The sequence below is a fragment of the Gracilinanus agilis genome, chromosome 2 (genome assembly GCF_016433145.1).
Source record: "Gracilinanus agilis isolate LMUSP501 chromosome 2, AgileGrace, whole genome shotgun sequence".
NCBI classification, from domain to species: domain Eukaryota; kingdom Metazoa; phylum Chordata; class Mammalia; order Didelphimorphia; family Didelphidae; genus Gracilinanus; species Gracilinanus agilis.
The window spans coordinates 266,103,644-266,120,934 of NC_058131.1; the positions used below are offsets into that span (position 1 = coordinate 266,103,644).

General features: G+C 38.3%; 1 protein-coding gene across 1 annotated transcript in view; it reads left to right on the top strand.

Moving 5' to 3' along the window:
* Positions 1 to 17,291, top strand: part of RTEL1 (regulator of telomere elongation helicase 1) — a 109,102-nt gene that overhangs the window by 31,559 nt on the left and 60,252 nt on the right. The window contains exons 12-15 of the mRNA XM_044663881.1: positions 3,634 to 3,731; positions 4,645 to 4,700; positions 12,476 to 12,550; positions 12,853 to 12,934. Of these exons, the coding sequence (XP_044519816.1) occupies positions 3,634 to 3,731; positions 4,645 to 4,700; positions 12,476 to 12,550; positions 12,853 to 12,934 (311 nt within the window). The remainder of the gene's footprint in view (positions 1 to 3,633; positions 3,732 to 4,644; positions 4,701 to 12,475; positions 12,551 to 12,852; positions 12,935 to 17,291) is intronic.

Consider the following 17,291-nt stretch of genomic DNA (forward strand, 5'->3'; position numbering starts at 1 on the left):
GTTATCACTTGATATCTATTTCCATATTATTAATTTTTGCTATAGATCAATCTTTTAAAGCCAAAACCCCAATTCGTATACCTATATATACAAGTGATAAATGGTAAATCTTATGTTTTTCTTTTGTGTTTCTACTCCCATAGTTCTTTTTCTTAATGTGATAGCATTCTTTCTCATAAGTCCTTCAGGAATGTCCTGGATTATTGCATTGCATATAATTATATTGTAATAATTATAAAAGTAGTAAAATCCATTACATTGGATTGTTCCACAATGTTTCACTTTCTGTGTATAGTGTTCTTCTGGTCCTGCTTATGTCACTCTGCATCAGTTCATTAAAGTTCTTCCAGTTCATATAGAAATCCTCCAGATCATCCTTTCTTACAGCCCAGTAGTATTCCGTCCCCATCATATACCACAGCTTGTTCAGCCATTCACCAATCAAGGGATACTCTGTCATTTTTCAATTTTTTTCCACCAAAAAGAGCATAACTATGAATATTTTTGTGCAAATATTTTTCATTATTATCTCTTTGGGGTACAAACCCAGTAGTAGTATTGCTGAATCAAAGGGCATGCAATCTTTTAAAGCCCTTTGAGCATAATCAGGAATCATTCCTATATTAGTAATATGTTATTATCTGTTACAATATAATCAGTTTCACTTGTGATATAATTGGGTGTTTACTGTATTCTGCACCTTCCAGTTTTTTTCTTGATGAGAGTATTCCTAATCTGTATATGTGAAGCTTTTATAAATTTTATAATACTTTGTCCTCTCTCATTCCTTACTCCTGAATCACATTTTCCAACCCATTTCAACATCCTTATTTTTGTCCACCTTTGCATTGAACTTACCTAGTACATGCTGATTTAATTTTGTAGAATTTATATATCTCTTCATCTTCTCCAGCAGATGTTGTATATAAATTATAATTGTTTGCATGGTAGCTTTTTTGCAGATATTTGCCATCAGTACTAGGCACCGAAATACAGATGACCACATGTGAAAAAATACTTTTTAATGATATACAGTGCAAAATTATTGTTACATTCCAGTACTCTGCATTTTCTGGACTACACTTCCTAGTCTGTAACCTTCTTATTCTAGAAATTCCTCTGCCCCAACGTTCACTCAAAGGCTTGTTGAGTTCTGAGCCCAAACTATCATTTCACAAAGGACTACTCACTTTACCCCCAATTCACTTTCCGAACTTCTCCATTTCCTTGTCAGTAGCCTTGCACTGGTATTCTGTCATCTATTCTCCTTCTCCTTTGAAATGTGAATTCCTTGAGGTTTTGTTTTCCCAGTGTCAGCTAGGTCCCTGGCTGTCTCTGTTTCTGTCTCCCTTCTCTTTACTCTTCTGCCCCCTCTTACCCTGAATATGATTTATAATATTATGTAAGTCATGGAGACCAGAGCTGATGGCCAAGATTATCCTCGAACTGTAGATGTTATAAGAAGGAAACAAAATTATAATACTTCCTTTGCCATTTTGTCTTCTATCCAACTAATTCAATATATCATAGACATTTTTCCATCGTTTCCAAATGTTATATTTCATAGATTGTCTCCAGGCCTTTGAATCAGGGTGGCTTCCTCTTAGGTAACTAACCGTTCTAGAAAGTTTTTTTAAAGTACTCCTTACCACAAATACATTCTTTGGAATGTATGCTGTCTCAGAGTCAACATAGAAATCAAATAACTGATGACTTTTTGGTGAAGATTTTTAAAAATTTAAAAACAAAACTGCAGAGCAAAACTAATCAGTAATTGACCGTGTCTGACAATGTGTGCATTGTCATCTTTCTCTACTGACCTACAGTGAAGAGAGTTGCATTTTCTCTACTTTTCTCTAAGGCCAACCTTAGTCATGACAGTAAGGCAGTGTTTAGTTTTTTCCCTTTTAGTTTAAATTGTTAGGGTCAGTGTTTGTACAGTACTGTTTACCTGGTTCATATGTCTTCCCACGCTTCTCTCAGTTCTTCATAATCATTTCTTATGATGTTTTAACATTCCATTTTTCATATACTGCAGATTTATCCAGCCATTCTCAAATTGATGGACAACTAATTTGTTTCTTTTCTATCCCCAAAATTGCTATTATGAATATGTATGTGGGACTTTTTTTTGTGATGTCCTTGGGAGGGTAGTAATATATGCATTTGTGGACCAAAGGATTTGGACACGTTATTCATTTTTTCCAGCATAATTCCAAATTGCTTTCCAGAATCATTGCCCCAGTTCACAACTCTATCAACAATATTCTTGCCTTTCCATAGCCCTTTCAGCATCAACTTTTTCTATCTTTTGTTATCTTTTTAATTCGCTTAGTATGGGTAAAAAAGAAATTTAAAGTGAGTTGTTTTCCCAATTGATGAATTCAATTTTTATCCTAACTTATTTTTCCATGTAGATGCAGTTTCTTTTTGTCTTCTATATTTGCTTATAGCTAAAATTTAAAGGTTGATTAAAATTCATTTCTTTAAATGTGCCACTGGACAGGAATTTAAAATTACTAGTAGCTAAATAGATACATATAGTCAGAATGAAAGCTGTTTCTTGGTACCCTTTGCCTATCTCTTCGTCACCACTTTACTACCTTTGCCTCAGTAGTGGAAGGGCTTAGGGTAGGACTGGGGACCATTCAGCATTTTTCTTGTGTTAACATGGGGCCTCCATACTTGACTGAGCTAGTTACTTGGACCTTCTGCAGCCTGGCTGAACCTAAAGAACTTATTCTCTGCTACTGGCTTAGCTTTTGGATATCCAGAGATGCCCAACCCTGATACTGTAAGGCATTGGAATAGGACCTTGCGGGAAAAACCCTCATATTGTCTGCCACTAGAAAATTTAACCTTCTCTTTGTCTATGCTTATTTCTTTCTTTTCACCATGGCTTTTCCTGATAGTTCTAATCTGAAGGAGAAAGCTTGCAAATTTGAAGAACCATTTGGAAACACTGCATTTATCCAATATAAATAGAACAGGTTGGACATAAGCTTATTTGACTTTCCATCCAGTTTTTAATTATATTGAATACAATACAATTATAGGTAATAGTATGAAAAATCTAGAAACTTTTTTGTTGCCAAGAGGCCAGTAGATTAGGAAACTTGTTACTTAGGTAAAATCATACAGGATTTAGGTTTGGAAGGTACTCAGAAACTTCTAGTCTATTACTCTCATTTTACAGATAAGAACCGAGCTAGGGAGGTAAAGGAACTTGCCCAAGTTCACGTAGGTGGTAATTTGTCGAGATGCAATTTGAACCCAAGCCCTCTGAATTCAGAGCCAGTGCTTCACCACCCTGACCTCTGTTGGAACAGTCACTAAAGGATTAACATTTGGGTGGAGAGTCTGTGGATTCTTTGTCTAAGACTTCAGCAAGTATAACCTGTGGGTGGGGTAAACTTATAAAAAAGGAGCCAGCAAATGGGTCAGTCATTGTGGAAGTTTCCATCTTCTTGGCAGGAGAAAGAAAGTGCTATACGCAGGACATTTTGCAATAGCAGCGATGCCTACAACCCATTCACGTCTTTGTCTAGGTGACACGAGCATCTGAATCTTTCTTCTCAAGTCTGAACCGTATTCTTTCGTCAGATTTGACACTTTGCTTGTCTTATTTGGCAGCTATATCTTTGATCTGTTTGCTGAAGCCCACATCACCTTTCAGACCAAGTCTTCCCTCCTGGAGTCATTGGAGCAGATCATACAGTTCATGGCAGGACGTAAGTTATTCTCATTGCCTCGTTCTTTTACATGATGGGTTTTGATGGTTGTTTCCCCCTTCCCAGCAAGTGGGGTGCCCGTTGTACGTGAGGGAAAGGGAGATGAAGTGACAGTGGCTTTTTATGTTAAGATTATTCTCTGTATTTGAGCCATTAATATGGCCAGTGTAACTTAAGGAATTTTGCAGTGATATAAAACTTCACTGCCAGTGCTTCAGTGACTGGTAAAACTGTAGCTGCCTCCTCCCCCCAACTTTGTAGATCATCAAGGGTCATTGTCAAACAATTGGAATTGCCCTATAATATAATCTAGAGTAAGTTCTATTGTCAAGTTAACTGTTCTATCCTCTGTGGTTTTGACATTGAAGAATTAATCTTATTTAGTGTCTGTGTTATACTGAATTTGCAAAAGCAGTATTCTTATTAACAATTTTTACAGTAGGTTTCTCAGCAAAATTCCTAGGTAGAATTATGTAACAAGTGGCATGACTACTCCCCTAGGCAACCACACAACCCTTTTTTTTTAATCCAAAGGAGATAAAATTATTGTTCTGTATAACTTCACATGTTTCTTCCTCTGGGGAAAGCCTTTTCATTAATAAATTGGGCATCAAGCATTTAGCCTGAGAAGAAACCTCAAGTTTCCCTAACGTGAGAGTACCGACTAGAAAGAAATGAAAGAGAGGTTTAGCCACTACCTGAAGTCTATTGAGATTTTAGGAGTCTATGGAGCAGTATGGCTATTTTAAGTAGCTGTTTTGATCTCTACGAGCCTAGTTGTACTCTGCCTTTTAGACAGTTCTTGACCAGAAGACTATTCAAAGATGCAGGATGCCAGTGTTCAATTTTGCTCTAGATGTTTATTTGTATTTATATGAGATGAATTTACTATTTTTTTTACTTTTATCCATAGGTACTGGGATTTTTAACAACACAGCAGGCTTACAAAAGCTGGTAGACATCATTCAGGTAAATAATAAATTCTAGAAATCAGCTCCCATCTTTTGTCTTTTTCTGGCCATACATATAATAAGAAATGTGGCAGAGAGATAATAAGAGGCTTTTGCCTCCCCAAGATCTAAAAAGAGTTCTCTCTAAAAGCGTTTTGGACTGGTATGCATTGAGAAGACTATTAACAGAAGCTGTTGGATGGAATACAAAGGCATCAAATTGAAACATGGTCTGGAAATCCCATTGTACATTGTACATAGGTTCCTGGTCATAGATCATAGTTTTAGAGATGGAAGGGACCGTACAATTCAATCCTCTTTTTACACATTTTACACATGAGTCAAGTGAATTCTAGAGTGGTTAAATGACTTGCATGAAATCACATATCTAGTAAGTTCCTGAGACAAGATTTGAGACAAATTTTCCTGACTCTTAAAAGCAACACATATGTAAAGCACTTAGCAAACCTTAAAGGTCTAAATAAATGCTAGCTATTATTATTGTTGCTGTTGTATGATAGCTAATATTATTATTGTCATTATTATTTCCACTTATACTACACTGACTGATGTTCTATAATGTTGGGTTGGTTTGTTTAATGTTTCTATCAGATTTTGGGAATGGCTGTAAACATTTTCTGAAGGAGTCAGGCAAGTAGATTTTTATTAAGATTGGGTCCAGCTATGTTTAAATAGTTCCAGAAAAAATAGGACTCTTTGGAAATCTCATGTTTTGTGGTCCTATCCAGGTGATAAACAAATCTATTCCTAATTCAATAGCTTCTTCTTATTCATTTACCATAATTCTCCTTAGAAGTTCCAAGAACTATTCAAAATTTGAAACTACCTTTAATTCTACCTTCTTTAGTTTCTTGCCATTATTATACCAGTCATTCTTTCTAAACTTGCAGGTACATTAAATTGTGGTGTATTCCTTTCTTGTCACCACCAGATGGAGCTGGGTCTTCTTGTGAGATCTAATTTAGTGGGGGAAAAAACAGAAAAAGAGAGAGCCAGAAGGAGGGAGGGAGAAAGAAAGACAGGGGAAGGAAAAGGGAAGGAGAAATCCAGATGACTGGATTCATTAAGGATTTGCTAGTCTTCAATAAGGTTTTTCCCATCTCTAGTCTATATATTATTTTGTATTGAATCATATATTTTAAAACAGATGGCCCTTAAATATATCAGACATTTTTGTTTGTTCATAGCTTTCCACTACCAGTGTTCAGTAAGTGGAACATGTATTTATTCCACAAGCATTTATTACATATCCTTGTTTTTAGGAATCCCACACTGTGATAGTGATCTTTTTAACAAATCATTCATATGGAATCAATGTAGGCCATATGATGGTCCTTCCTACTTTAGAGCTACTGTCATTATTGTTCAAGGGCCTTCTCTAGGTATCCTGGGCAAGTTTATGAAATCAGCTTAGTTTATTTCACCCTGGAAATCTGGCAAATAATAGGGCATTCACAAACCTAACCTGGCATAGGCCCTGGAAGAGTGTGGGTAACCTGAGCAGAGCAGTTATTGAAACATTTTAGCTTTTCTGATGTCCTGGCAAGATAGTCTGGTTTCTTGTAATTGGGTTGTTTTCCTGTAAGGAACTGTTATTTCTTCCTTTACACCCACACTATTGAATGGAATGAAAAGGGCCTGTGTTCTCAGTGTTAAGCCAATCACCAAATCAAAAGCAGAATGTCTATGTACAACTTCTAATCCAGTTGCCTATCCAACAGCTCATCCCAGAAGGACCTTAAGAAAGCTAGAAGTGCCCCAAATGTAACTCAATTTATTGAAAACATTTATTGGGCATCAACTATTTATCTGTTGTGCTAAGACGTCTATGATATCTGATATAATCTATTAATGTGTCTATTCTTAAGAGACTACAGCAGTATATAACATGGTTTTTAACCCTGGTTTGGTTGGGGAAAGATCCACATAAAACAGTCAGAGAAGTCTAAAGCAACATTAGGAGATGGCAGAATGGATGGTATAGGTGCCAAGTGCTATAAATATGGATAACTGGAGTTGTTTGGGAAAACTTCAAGAAGGTAGAACCTGAGCTGGGCTTTAAAGGATGGGTACACCTAGTACAAATATTAATAATATGGAAACAGGTCTTGATCAATGACACATATAAAACCCAGTGGAATTGCTCATTGTGGGAAGGGAGTGGGAGGAGAGGAGGGAAAGAACATGATTCACGTAACCATGGTAAAATACCCTAAATTAATTAATTAAATAAACTTTAAAAAATAATAATAAAGGATGGGTAAGATGTAGAAGAATGGAAAAACCCCATATATAAAACTGGGAACCACTGGGAAAAACTAAGAGAAGCAGCTCTTTTCTTCATTACTACTCTACAAATGCTCCATAAAAGAGGTGCTAGTTTAAAATTTTTTATTCTTTTCACCTAAAAATATTTATCCCCCCCCCCCCCACCATGAGAAAGAAAGAAAAACAAAACCTTTAAGGCAAATATGCATATAATTTAATTAAACTATATTGGTCATAGCCCAAAATATATATCTCATTCCGCACCCTGTACCCATCACTTCTCTGTCGGGAGGTCCGTAGTGTGTTTCATTATGTGCCCTAAAAGAGGTGCTAGTTACAGAATAGAGAAATGAAACCAAATATCAGGTTCAAATACTATGGAATGAATTGATGGAAAGAGAATTGGCCTGGACTTTGGACTGGAACTAAAGTATATGAAGTTGCTTAATTCTTGGCACATCACTGCATTTTGATGTCACTTTTCCAGCAGCATTGCTGGCAGTGCCCTCAAGATTGAGATCAAGTGACTGTGCTTGATTAAGTTCAGGTGCTTATTCTTTGCTCTGGCTTTCCCCTTCCTACTTCTTATCTCTTGTTTCACTGACAAGGATTCTGTTCTATCCTGCCCTCTAGTACTCGCCAAGGGAGTAGTAGCTAGACTATCGTTGCTTTTGTAAAGGTTTTCTAGTACTCTCTGTAGAAATCAGTAGCCTCTCTGTTTTCTTGTTGGTCAGAATTTCAAAGGATGGGACAGCTAGGGGTTCAGTGGATAGAGAGCCAAGCCAGAAGACAGGAGGTCCTAGGTTCAAATCTGACGTCAGGACACTTCCTGGCTGTGTGGCAATTCACTTAACCCCAAATGCCTCTCTAGCCCAGTGATGGGCAAACTTTTTAAAGAGGGGGCCAAAGGAAAGGAAATGCTCATCTGTCAGTCTGTTTCTAAGGCAACTCTTCTGAAGTTTCATTGTTTTGTATCCTACTCATTGTATTCATCAGATTAGGAATAATGTCCAGCGTCCTGATAGAACATTTCAGGGGGCTGCATCTGGCCTCCAGCCATAGTTTGCCCAACACTGCTCTAGCCCATACCACTCTTCTTCTGCCATGGAACCAATATTTAGAATCGATTCTAAGACAGAAAGTGATAGTTATTTGGTTTTGTTTTAAAGGACTTTAAGGGATTATATATGATGGGTATGTGAGGTATTTCACTCCAAATACCAAGGCAGTGTAGTTAGATTTATTCTCTTTGATGTTTTCTCTTTCATTTTTAGTGCTTCCTGGAAACAAACAGATGGATGCATCTATTTTTCTACCATAAATTGCAAAAGGGTCATTGCTGCAAAAGTTCCTTTGCCTCTCTCACTTAATTCATCTGCTCCAGAATTAAATGTAGCAGAGATTTCTTGATTTCTATACCACTTCATGAGAAAGGGAGGAAAAAAATCCACATGAATGAAATAAGATTTTGTTTTCCTGGTGTTTCCAGATTCCTTATAAGAATGCCCCTTCCTCTTCTGATTATTTCTAGGGATCTTCTCTTTTTGACCAGATTAATAATTGGTAATAGGAAATTAACTCTTTGAAAGCATAAAGGATGGATAATTTCAGAAATCCTGCTGGAATCACTGTCCAGAAAACTGAGAAAAGTTAGCAGAAAGACCCTTATTTTGGTGTTACTTTGGCCCATAGAGCTTATTCCTCTGTAGTTTGAGATAGTACTATCATGGTTTCTCTTTAAACTAAACTTAAGAGCAGATATGGGATGTTTCTTCTACATAAATGATTCCTCAGAACTTCACAGGATCATGGGTCTAGAGCTGGAAGAGACCCTTGCTCATCTATTCTAACCCTCTTCTAGTACAGTTTTCAAATCAAAACAAAAACAACTGAAGTCTAGAGAGAAGTAATTTAAAATTCTAGATTTAGAGCCAGAAGAGACCTCAGAGACCAAGTCATCCAACTAACTTTCCTCTTTACAGGAGGAAATTGAGGCTTAGGGAAGTCAAATGATCTGCTCGAGTCAAGATTCAAACTTGTGTACTCTGATGTGACTCATTGCACTACACTATGCCCCCTCTGTCAGCAGATGTGACACAGAGTTACCCGAAGTTTGGGAAATGCTTCATTTTGCATCATCTGTAGCTCAAAGTGTTTCACTTGGTTTGCCTCATGTGTTCTGCATTTCCTTGGAGTCTTGCCTTTAACTATCTCCCCTAGTCAGGTGCTGGCAAGCCAGTAGTAAATGAATAAGCATGTTTTGAATACTCAAATTGGAAAACCTTTCAGAAGAAATGTGATCATCCATTGGCTTAACTTTTCAGAGCCTTTGTTTCCCCACTTTACAAATAGAGATGGTAATAGTTGTACTATCTTACAACATCGCTGTTGGCTTCAGATGAGATAACATACAGAGAGCATTTTGTAAATGCTGAAATGCTATGTAGATATGAATTTGGAGGAGGAATAAATAGCATTTGGTAGGTATAAATGTTTATTGAATGTTGAATGAAATTTCCAATTGGCTAGCTTCATTTTGAAAAGGCCTGAGGAGCTACAGATTTGTTACTTTCACATAGTGGTTTTTTTGTTTATTGCTGTTCTCTTCATTAGAGTAAGACAAATTGGGCTGAAGGAAATTTAAAATTAAAATGAAATATTTAAAAATCATTGGAACTCCATCCACTGTCACTTTTAGAGGATAGCGCAGATGATATTAAGTTGTTCCTCTTCATTGAGGCGGGTATGAGATTTACAGAAAGTTTATAGAATAAAACCTGGTAGAGAGAGGCCTTACAATTTGAGCTTAATTAACAAGCAAATCTAGTTCCCAACCATCTGATCTGGAGTTTTCTCAAATTGATTTCTCTTTTTAATTTCCCTTTTTTATCAGTTACATTTACTTTTCTTCCAGGCCTTAGGTTCAAATCCTTGGAGTCATCTTTAACTTCTTCCTTTCTTTCCTGTCTGTACTAGAGTTGTTTTTTTTTTTTTTCCTTAAACCCTTACCTTCTGTGTATTGGCTCCAAGGCAGAAGAGTGGTAAGGGCTAGGCAATGAGGGTTAAGTGACTTGCCCAGGGTCACACAGGTCTGAGGCCAGATTTGAATCTAGGACCTCCTGTCTCTAAGCCTGGCTCTCAATCCACTGAGCTACTTAGCTGCTTCCCCCCCCCCCCCCCCCCCCCCCCCCCCTCGTCAGTGTTTCAAAGTGTTTCTCANCCAGGGTCACACAGGTCTGAGGCCAGATTTGAATCTAGGACCTCCTGTCTCTAAGCCTGGCTCTCAATCCACTGAGCTACTTAGCTGCTTCCCCCCTCCCCCCCCCCCCCCCAGCTTTGGTCAGTGTTTCAAAGTGTTTCTCAGATTTGCCCCTTTCTTTCCACTTTCACTGCTGCTTTGTGCATGGATCATGTCAACAAACTTCTTGTTCATTTCCCTAAAATGCCCACTTGATTATTTTTTTTAAAACCCTTACCTTCCATCTTGGAATTAATGCCAAGGACTGGTTCTAAGGTTGAAGAAGGGCTAGGCAATTGGAGTTAAGTGACTTGCTCAGGGTCACACAGCTAGGAAGTATCTGAAGCCACATTTGAACCCAGGACTTCCCATCTTTAGACCTATTTCTCAATCCACTAAGCCACCTAGCTCCGCCCAACTTCATTATTTTCAACATCATTTTATCCCCTGCTGAGAAACCTCCACTGACTTCTCACTGCCTACAGGATAAGATTTAATCTCAGCTCTGCTTTCAAGGCCATTTACAATTAGATCCCCATTTCACCTATCCATATTCTCTTCCACTAATCCCTCTAAATGAACCTTGTATTCTAGTCCAGGTGGATTTCCTAAGTCCCCCTTGGGTCTTGACTCTAATCCTTTATTAATGCTTTGCCCACTTTTTTGAATGTCCTTCCAACCTATTCCAAATTCTACCAAGAGAGATCAGCACAATTTCCACTTCATCCATGAGGTCTTCCCTGACTGTTTCATGAACTAGCTTTCCCCCTTTTCCAGTATCCTATATTATTTATACCATTCATTTTGGTATTTAATAATTTACTGCCCCATATTATTATTCAAACATTTTCTGTGTGTGTGTATACACACACACACACACACACACACACACATCTTGCCTTTCCAATTATATATTTTTTTTAATTATTTTTTTTTAACCCTTAACTTCTGTGTATTGGCTCCTAGGTGGAAGAGTGGTAAGGGTAGGCAATGGGGGGTCAAGTGACACTTGCCCAGGGTCACACAGCTGGGAAGTGTCTGAGGCCAGATTTGAACCTAGGAGTCTCTAGGCCTGGCTCTCAATCCACTGAGCTACCCAGCTGCCCCTCCAATTATATTTTAATGTCAAAAGCATAGTGCTTTTAGGGGAGCAAAAAAACCCAACTAACTCTAGCCTATGGCTATATTATATATATGTATGTGTGTGTGTGTGTATGTATATATATATATATATATATACATACACACACACACATATATATATATATATTTTCTCTATACAGAAAATATATATATTTTTTGCCCAAGTCAGACACCACCTGCTAGGAAGATGTTGATCCTTGGAAAGACTTTGGAGAAGGGAAAGATGGAATCCAATAACTATCGTCAAGTATTTGAAAGGTTATTCCATGAAAAAGGGATTATATTTATTTTGCTTGAACCCCAGAGGGGAAAACAAGAAGGAAGGGGTAGAAGCTGAAGATGGGTAGCTTTAGACTCAATGTCAGGAAAGGCTTTAACAAGGCCTTCCAGAAGTGGAATGGGCTACTTATGAAGGAGGAAGAGAAGTTACTTTTCTGGAGCTCTACAAGCACAGGTGGACAACTCCTCAGCCATGTTATAATAATACAGGTTCTATTAGGTAAGTTTCTGAGTTCCTTTCCAACTCTTAGATTCAAAATCTTTTGTATTTCCATGGTACTGAATACAAGAAGCCCACTGTGGGTCTCAGGATCAATTAAGTAGCCAGTAGGTCTCTTCCAGGCAGTCAGCCACTTTTTGGGAAAAGCTCCATAAGGCTCTTTGAATGGCCTAAAGTGTTCCCACTCCATCTCTTGGATTTGTTCTTGGCACAATGGGAAAGATGGAACTTTTTCCAGCAGAAAAGTTTTTGGCTACAGAAGTTCTGGGAAATTGTCTATGTGGAGCAGTATACTGTGTTGTAGACAAAGGCACCTGGTATTCATTCTGGTAATTAGAGAGAATATTTATTGAATAGACCCCAGACTTCTCTCTGCCTTACTGTCTGCCATATTTTATAGTCTGTGCTAGGACTCCTCTTCCCTGGCCTTAATCATAGGAAATCAAGGAAGTGATTTACATTATTTAGGATAGAGAAAAGATACCATAGAAAGATTTTGTAAGATGAAGGAAAGTTTTTGGGGCAGGGAAAGAGAGGCAGAGTTAGAGCAATTGATCATTTGATTGCTTGTTTCTGGATTTTGTCATTTTTATATTGTATCCTGTCTTGTGTCTCTATCTTACAGATTGTTTTCAGTATTGAACCCCCAGAAGGTGCAGCCAACCTAATGCAGGGGCATACAGTTTCAAAATATTATAAAGTAAGTGAGTTTTACTCTTAGTATCTCCTTTCTCGAGATACAGAGATTTTATGAATTCTGACTTGCCATCTCCAAGGGGCCTGAACTCCTTTGAGGGCTTAGGAATGTTATAACAGTTGGTCATATTGAAATTTCCTTTTGGCACACCCCCTAAAGGCATAGTTAGAAAAGTCCATATCAAAGTTGGGAGGGTCTGGTGCACATGGTTCTATGTTTGCTCTGGACTGAGAAATAATAGCAAAAATTCATTGTTTATCCTTTCTGTGGCAACCTGCGGAACAATCTTGTGTTTATTTTAATAGGTCCACATTCACTTGGATAGCAGTAATAGAAAAAAGAGCCAGAGGACTGATGCTTGGAGTGCTCCTGTGGCCAACAAGCAAGGTGCTGGAGGATTTCTGAGACATCAGCTTGGTTTATCATCCTGTTGCTCCTGTGTTTATAATCACTGTTTGTTAATGCTTGGTTATATACATGCATTACCTCCTTAAGTTGTTTTGAGGAAAGCACTTTGCAAAAGTTCTGTTTAAGTATAAATAGTTATTATTGCTTCTTGGTGAATTGTTCATTGCAAATTTTTAGTCCCATACTGTATCCCCTAGTTATCATAAAAGTTGGGAAAATATTAGGCTTGGAAGAAGGTTTAGAGCTGCTCTAATCTAACCACCATGCTTTATAGATAAAGAAACTGAACTCAAGCAGAGTTAAGTGACTTGCTCAGGGTCACAGTTACTTAGTAACAAAGCAGGACTAAAACTCAGTTCTTCTGACCCCCTTCCTGCCCAGTGTTTTCCCTATTGCTCTATACTGCTTAACTCATGTTCTCTCTTAGCCTTTTGATTTTATAACTTGAAGATTTCTAATCTTAGACTGACCTCTTATAACAGTCCTTCTACTTCCTTATTTGTCCCTTTCTGGCTTCATTGTTCTTCTTCACCATCATATTCCAAGTACTTAGTATCTTTTTTTTTTCCTGTCCATGCTTTCATGTTCCAGGCTTCTCTCCTGTTTTCCTAGTGGATCAGGGCATGTCTGACCTAGTCCAAGAAGCAGCTTAGTTAGTTCAGAATGGGGAAAGCTGTCTGGAACAGACCTGAAAAATTCAAGTATGTGGCTTAATTAAAGAGCAGGCAGGACAGCTGACACCACCACCACCACTCCTGTACCCTCCCATTTCCCGCCTCCCCCCAGGACAAATCTTTTAAGAGGTGCTGAATCTATAATTCTCGAGGTAATTGTAGCACAGAAGGAAAAAAAAAGCCCTTATCTAAGGTGGAAGGGTCCAATCTGCCTGGCTGAGAAGAAAGATCAGGTACCAGCCTTACTAGTGTTTGGGGATAAAAAATAACTGACTCAGCTGCTTTTTGGTGCTTGGTGAATGGGCTTTGTTTCAGATGATTTCCTTTGGCCTTTGAAATATTTTCCTTTTTCAGTAAGACTCTAGGATTAGCCACTCCTTTCAGGGTAAACATAGGAGATGATTTAATTGCTTTGCCCTTTATAAGAAGTCTTCAGCCAATGTAAATTGATCCTGGATGAAAGAGCCTGGGTCAAGGAGTGGGAGAGTAGTGAGAGAGATGAAATGAGGTGGGCATTCCAAAGGGATAGGATCTGTTCTTTGTCAAAAGGAAAGTGGCCCAGCAGTTTTTTTATGGTTTCAGGTTTTAGAAACCTATGCATTACCACATCTATATTTTTTGTTGCTGGTTTTCTGTGTTTTTATTTTTTTATTTTTTATTTATTTATTTATTTGTTTTGAGCCCTTACCTTCCGTCTTGGAGTCAATACTGTGTATTGGCTTCAAGGCAGAAGAGTGGTAAGGGTAGGCAATGGGGGTCAAGTGACTTGCCTAGGGTCACACAGTTGGGAAGTGACTGAGGCCAGATTTGAACCTAGGACCTCCCATCTCTAGGCCTGGCTCTCAATCCACTGAGCAACTGCCCCCTCTGGGTTCTTTTATATTTCTTCTTTAACTTGCCTTGAACCTATCCTCTCTTTAATGAGGTAGTTCATATTTTCTTCTATTTTTTGATTCTTTTTATTTTGTTTTATAATTTCTTGATGTCTCCTGAAGTCATTAGTTTCTAATTGCCAATTCTAATTTTTAAAGACTGAATTTCTTCCATGACCTTTTGATCCCTCTTTTCCTTTTGATCTATTCTCTTTTTCAAGTCATTCTTTTCATCTTTTTTTTTCTTAAACCCTTACCTTCCAACTTAGGCAATGGGGGTTTAGTGACTTGCTGAGGGTCACATAGTTAGGGAGTGTCAGAGGTCAGATTTGAATCTAGGACCTCCTGTCCACTGAGCCACTTGGCTGCCCCACCATTCTTTTCATTTTTAAACTTTTTTGTCTTATTTTCCAATTAAGACACTATTTTCTTGTTTTAGTTCATGTGCCTCCATTTCCTGATGGCTTATTTTACTTTTTAAGCTGTTTTTCTCCTTTTCCCAATTTTCTTCAATCTGTCTTATTTGAATTTTGATTCTTTTTTGAGCTCTTCAGAGCCTGAGTCCAGTTCCCTGGATTTTTTGAGGTTTTGCTTGTTGTTCCTTGGGTCCCATCCTCCTTTGTCGATTCTGTTTTTTCAATTGTAACTTCCGTTTTTCCCCTTCTATTGTTTACTCATATTTTTCCCCCCTCTTTGTGGACTGTACACTTGCTCTTCTGTTTACTGGACCTGGGTGTTTGAGCTATTCTGCCCTGAAGGGAACTTTTGTTTTTCTCTCTGCTCTGTTAGTTTATTGGATTAGATCTCTTGACCTGACTTGCTGAACTAATCTACCCTGAGGCCAAATTTTCATCAGCTGTGGGAGAGGCCCTGGGTGCCCAACCAGTTGCCCTCCCCCATTCCTTCCTGCCAGCAGCTGTCAAAAGCCCTAAGCTTCATGTGGTGGTACCCAGGTACACCGTCTCAGCTGCAGTCTTCACCCTGAAATCCCACAGTAAGCCCAAGTCTTATCACAGGTCTCAGCTCATTAGGTGGAGGAACAGTGTTGGGTCTCTCCCTTATATTGTAGAGATCCACTCTCTCTGCCTACCTTTCAAGTTGTGTTCAGTATGAGAGTCCTTTAGCTCTGTCTTGTTGTTGGGTTTTTGTATTAAAGCACTTTTTAAAGATTGGTATGGAAGGACAGTCAGCGAGGTTTTAGCTTCTGCTGCTTCTAAGCTGCCGTCTTGACTCTGCCCCTTATACTCTTTAAAATATATTCTTTGTCATCTAGTCTAGCTGAGGAACAATCACCTTTATTAAAAAAAATACCCAGCAGGGGGCAGCTGGGTAGCTCAGTGGATTGAGAGCCAGGCCTAGAGAAGGGAGGTCCTAGGTTCAAATCTGGCCTCAGACACTTCCCAGCTGTGTGACCCTGGGCAAGTCACTTGACCCCCATTGCCTAGCTTTACCACTCTTCTGCCTTGGAGCCAATACACAGTATTGACTCCAAGACGGAAGGTAAGGGTTTAAAAAAAAAAATACCCAGCAAAGTGGCAAGCTAATTTCAGTTTGAAGACCGCTCCCCCCTCGATGGGGAATTCTCTACTGTCTGGGAAACAACACATTCCTCTTTAGGAAAATTATATTGGTTAGAAAGTTCTTTGTTTTGTTTAGTTTTATATTGAGTTGAAATCTGATTTTATCTTCTGAGAGCAGAAAAAAGCAATGAAAGGAATCAAGTGTACTATTTATTCAAATACTTTAAAAAAGCTATCATATCTCTTGCCTTGTTCCAGAATTTTTCTCTTTTTCCATTTCCTATCATTTGTATCCTCTCTAGGTAAAATACCCTCCAGTTACTTTATTTACTAAAACCCTTATCTTTTTCTGTCTTAGAATCAATACTGCATATTGGTTCTGAGGCAGCAAAGTGGTATGGGTTAGGCAATGGAGGTTAAGGGACTTGCCCAGGGTCACTCAACTTGGAAGTGTCTGAGACCAGATTTGAACCCAGGACCTCTCATCTCTAGCCCTGGCTCTCAATCCACTGAGCCATCTAGCTGCCTTCCTACCCCAACCCCAACCCCCTAGTTACTTCAGCTTGGCTTTGTATATTCTGGTTTGGGGTTCTCTCATTATTCTGGTCTACTTATTCTGGATATTTATCATTATCATGCCAATTGGTATCCAGACAAAAACACATTATCCCAGATGTGTTCTCTCCAGGACACTTTACATCAGGATTGGAACCTCACTCTTTCTTGACTGGTGAATGCAGCATAATTTCACATTGGCAGTGTTCAGAGTTAAAGGTTACATCTTGGGGTCAAACTATTTTGTCACCATCTGATAACTGGAATTCTGTATCTTCATATCAGAACAATTAGACTGTTTAGAAGTTAATTTCATCTGGAAAGTGTAAAAGTGAAATTTGGGAAATGCCATCTAAAAGTATATATATATATATTTTCTATGGACATGTGGGAGACTTTGAAACTATATTTCCCATGATTCCTCATGGTAGATAGGAAGTGGGATCATGTAAGAGAAGGAATATAGGCTCCTGTAGTGACTTTGAACTTCCTCTTTAGCTACCTGAGCGCGCAGAGGTAACAATAATGGCTGGGGCGGCAGTTTTGAATTCTTACAAGTGCGTGGTCTAATGACTTTATCTATCAGCATGGCTTTAATTAAAATACTAATTTCTATTATTATATCAGCCTTTATCATTTTTTATCATAATAAAAGTCAGCCATAAGCTAAAATTTTCTGCCAATTCTGAAGACCACTTAAACAGGAGGGAAAGCA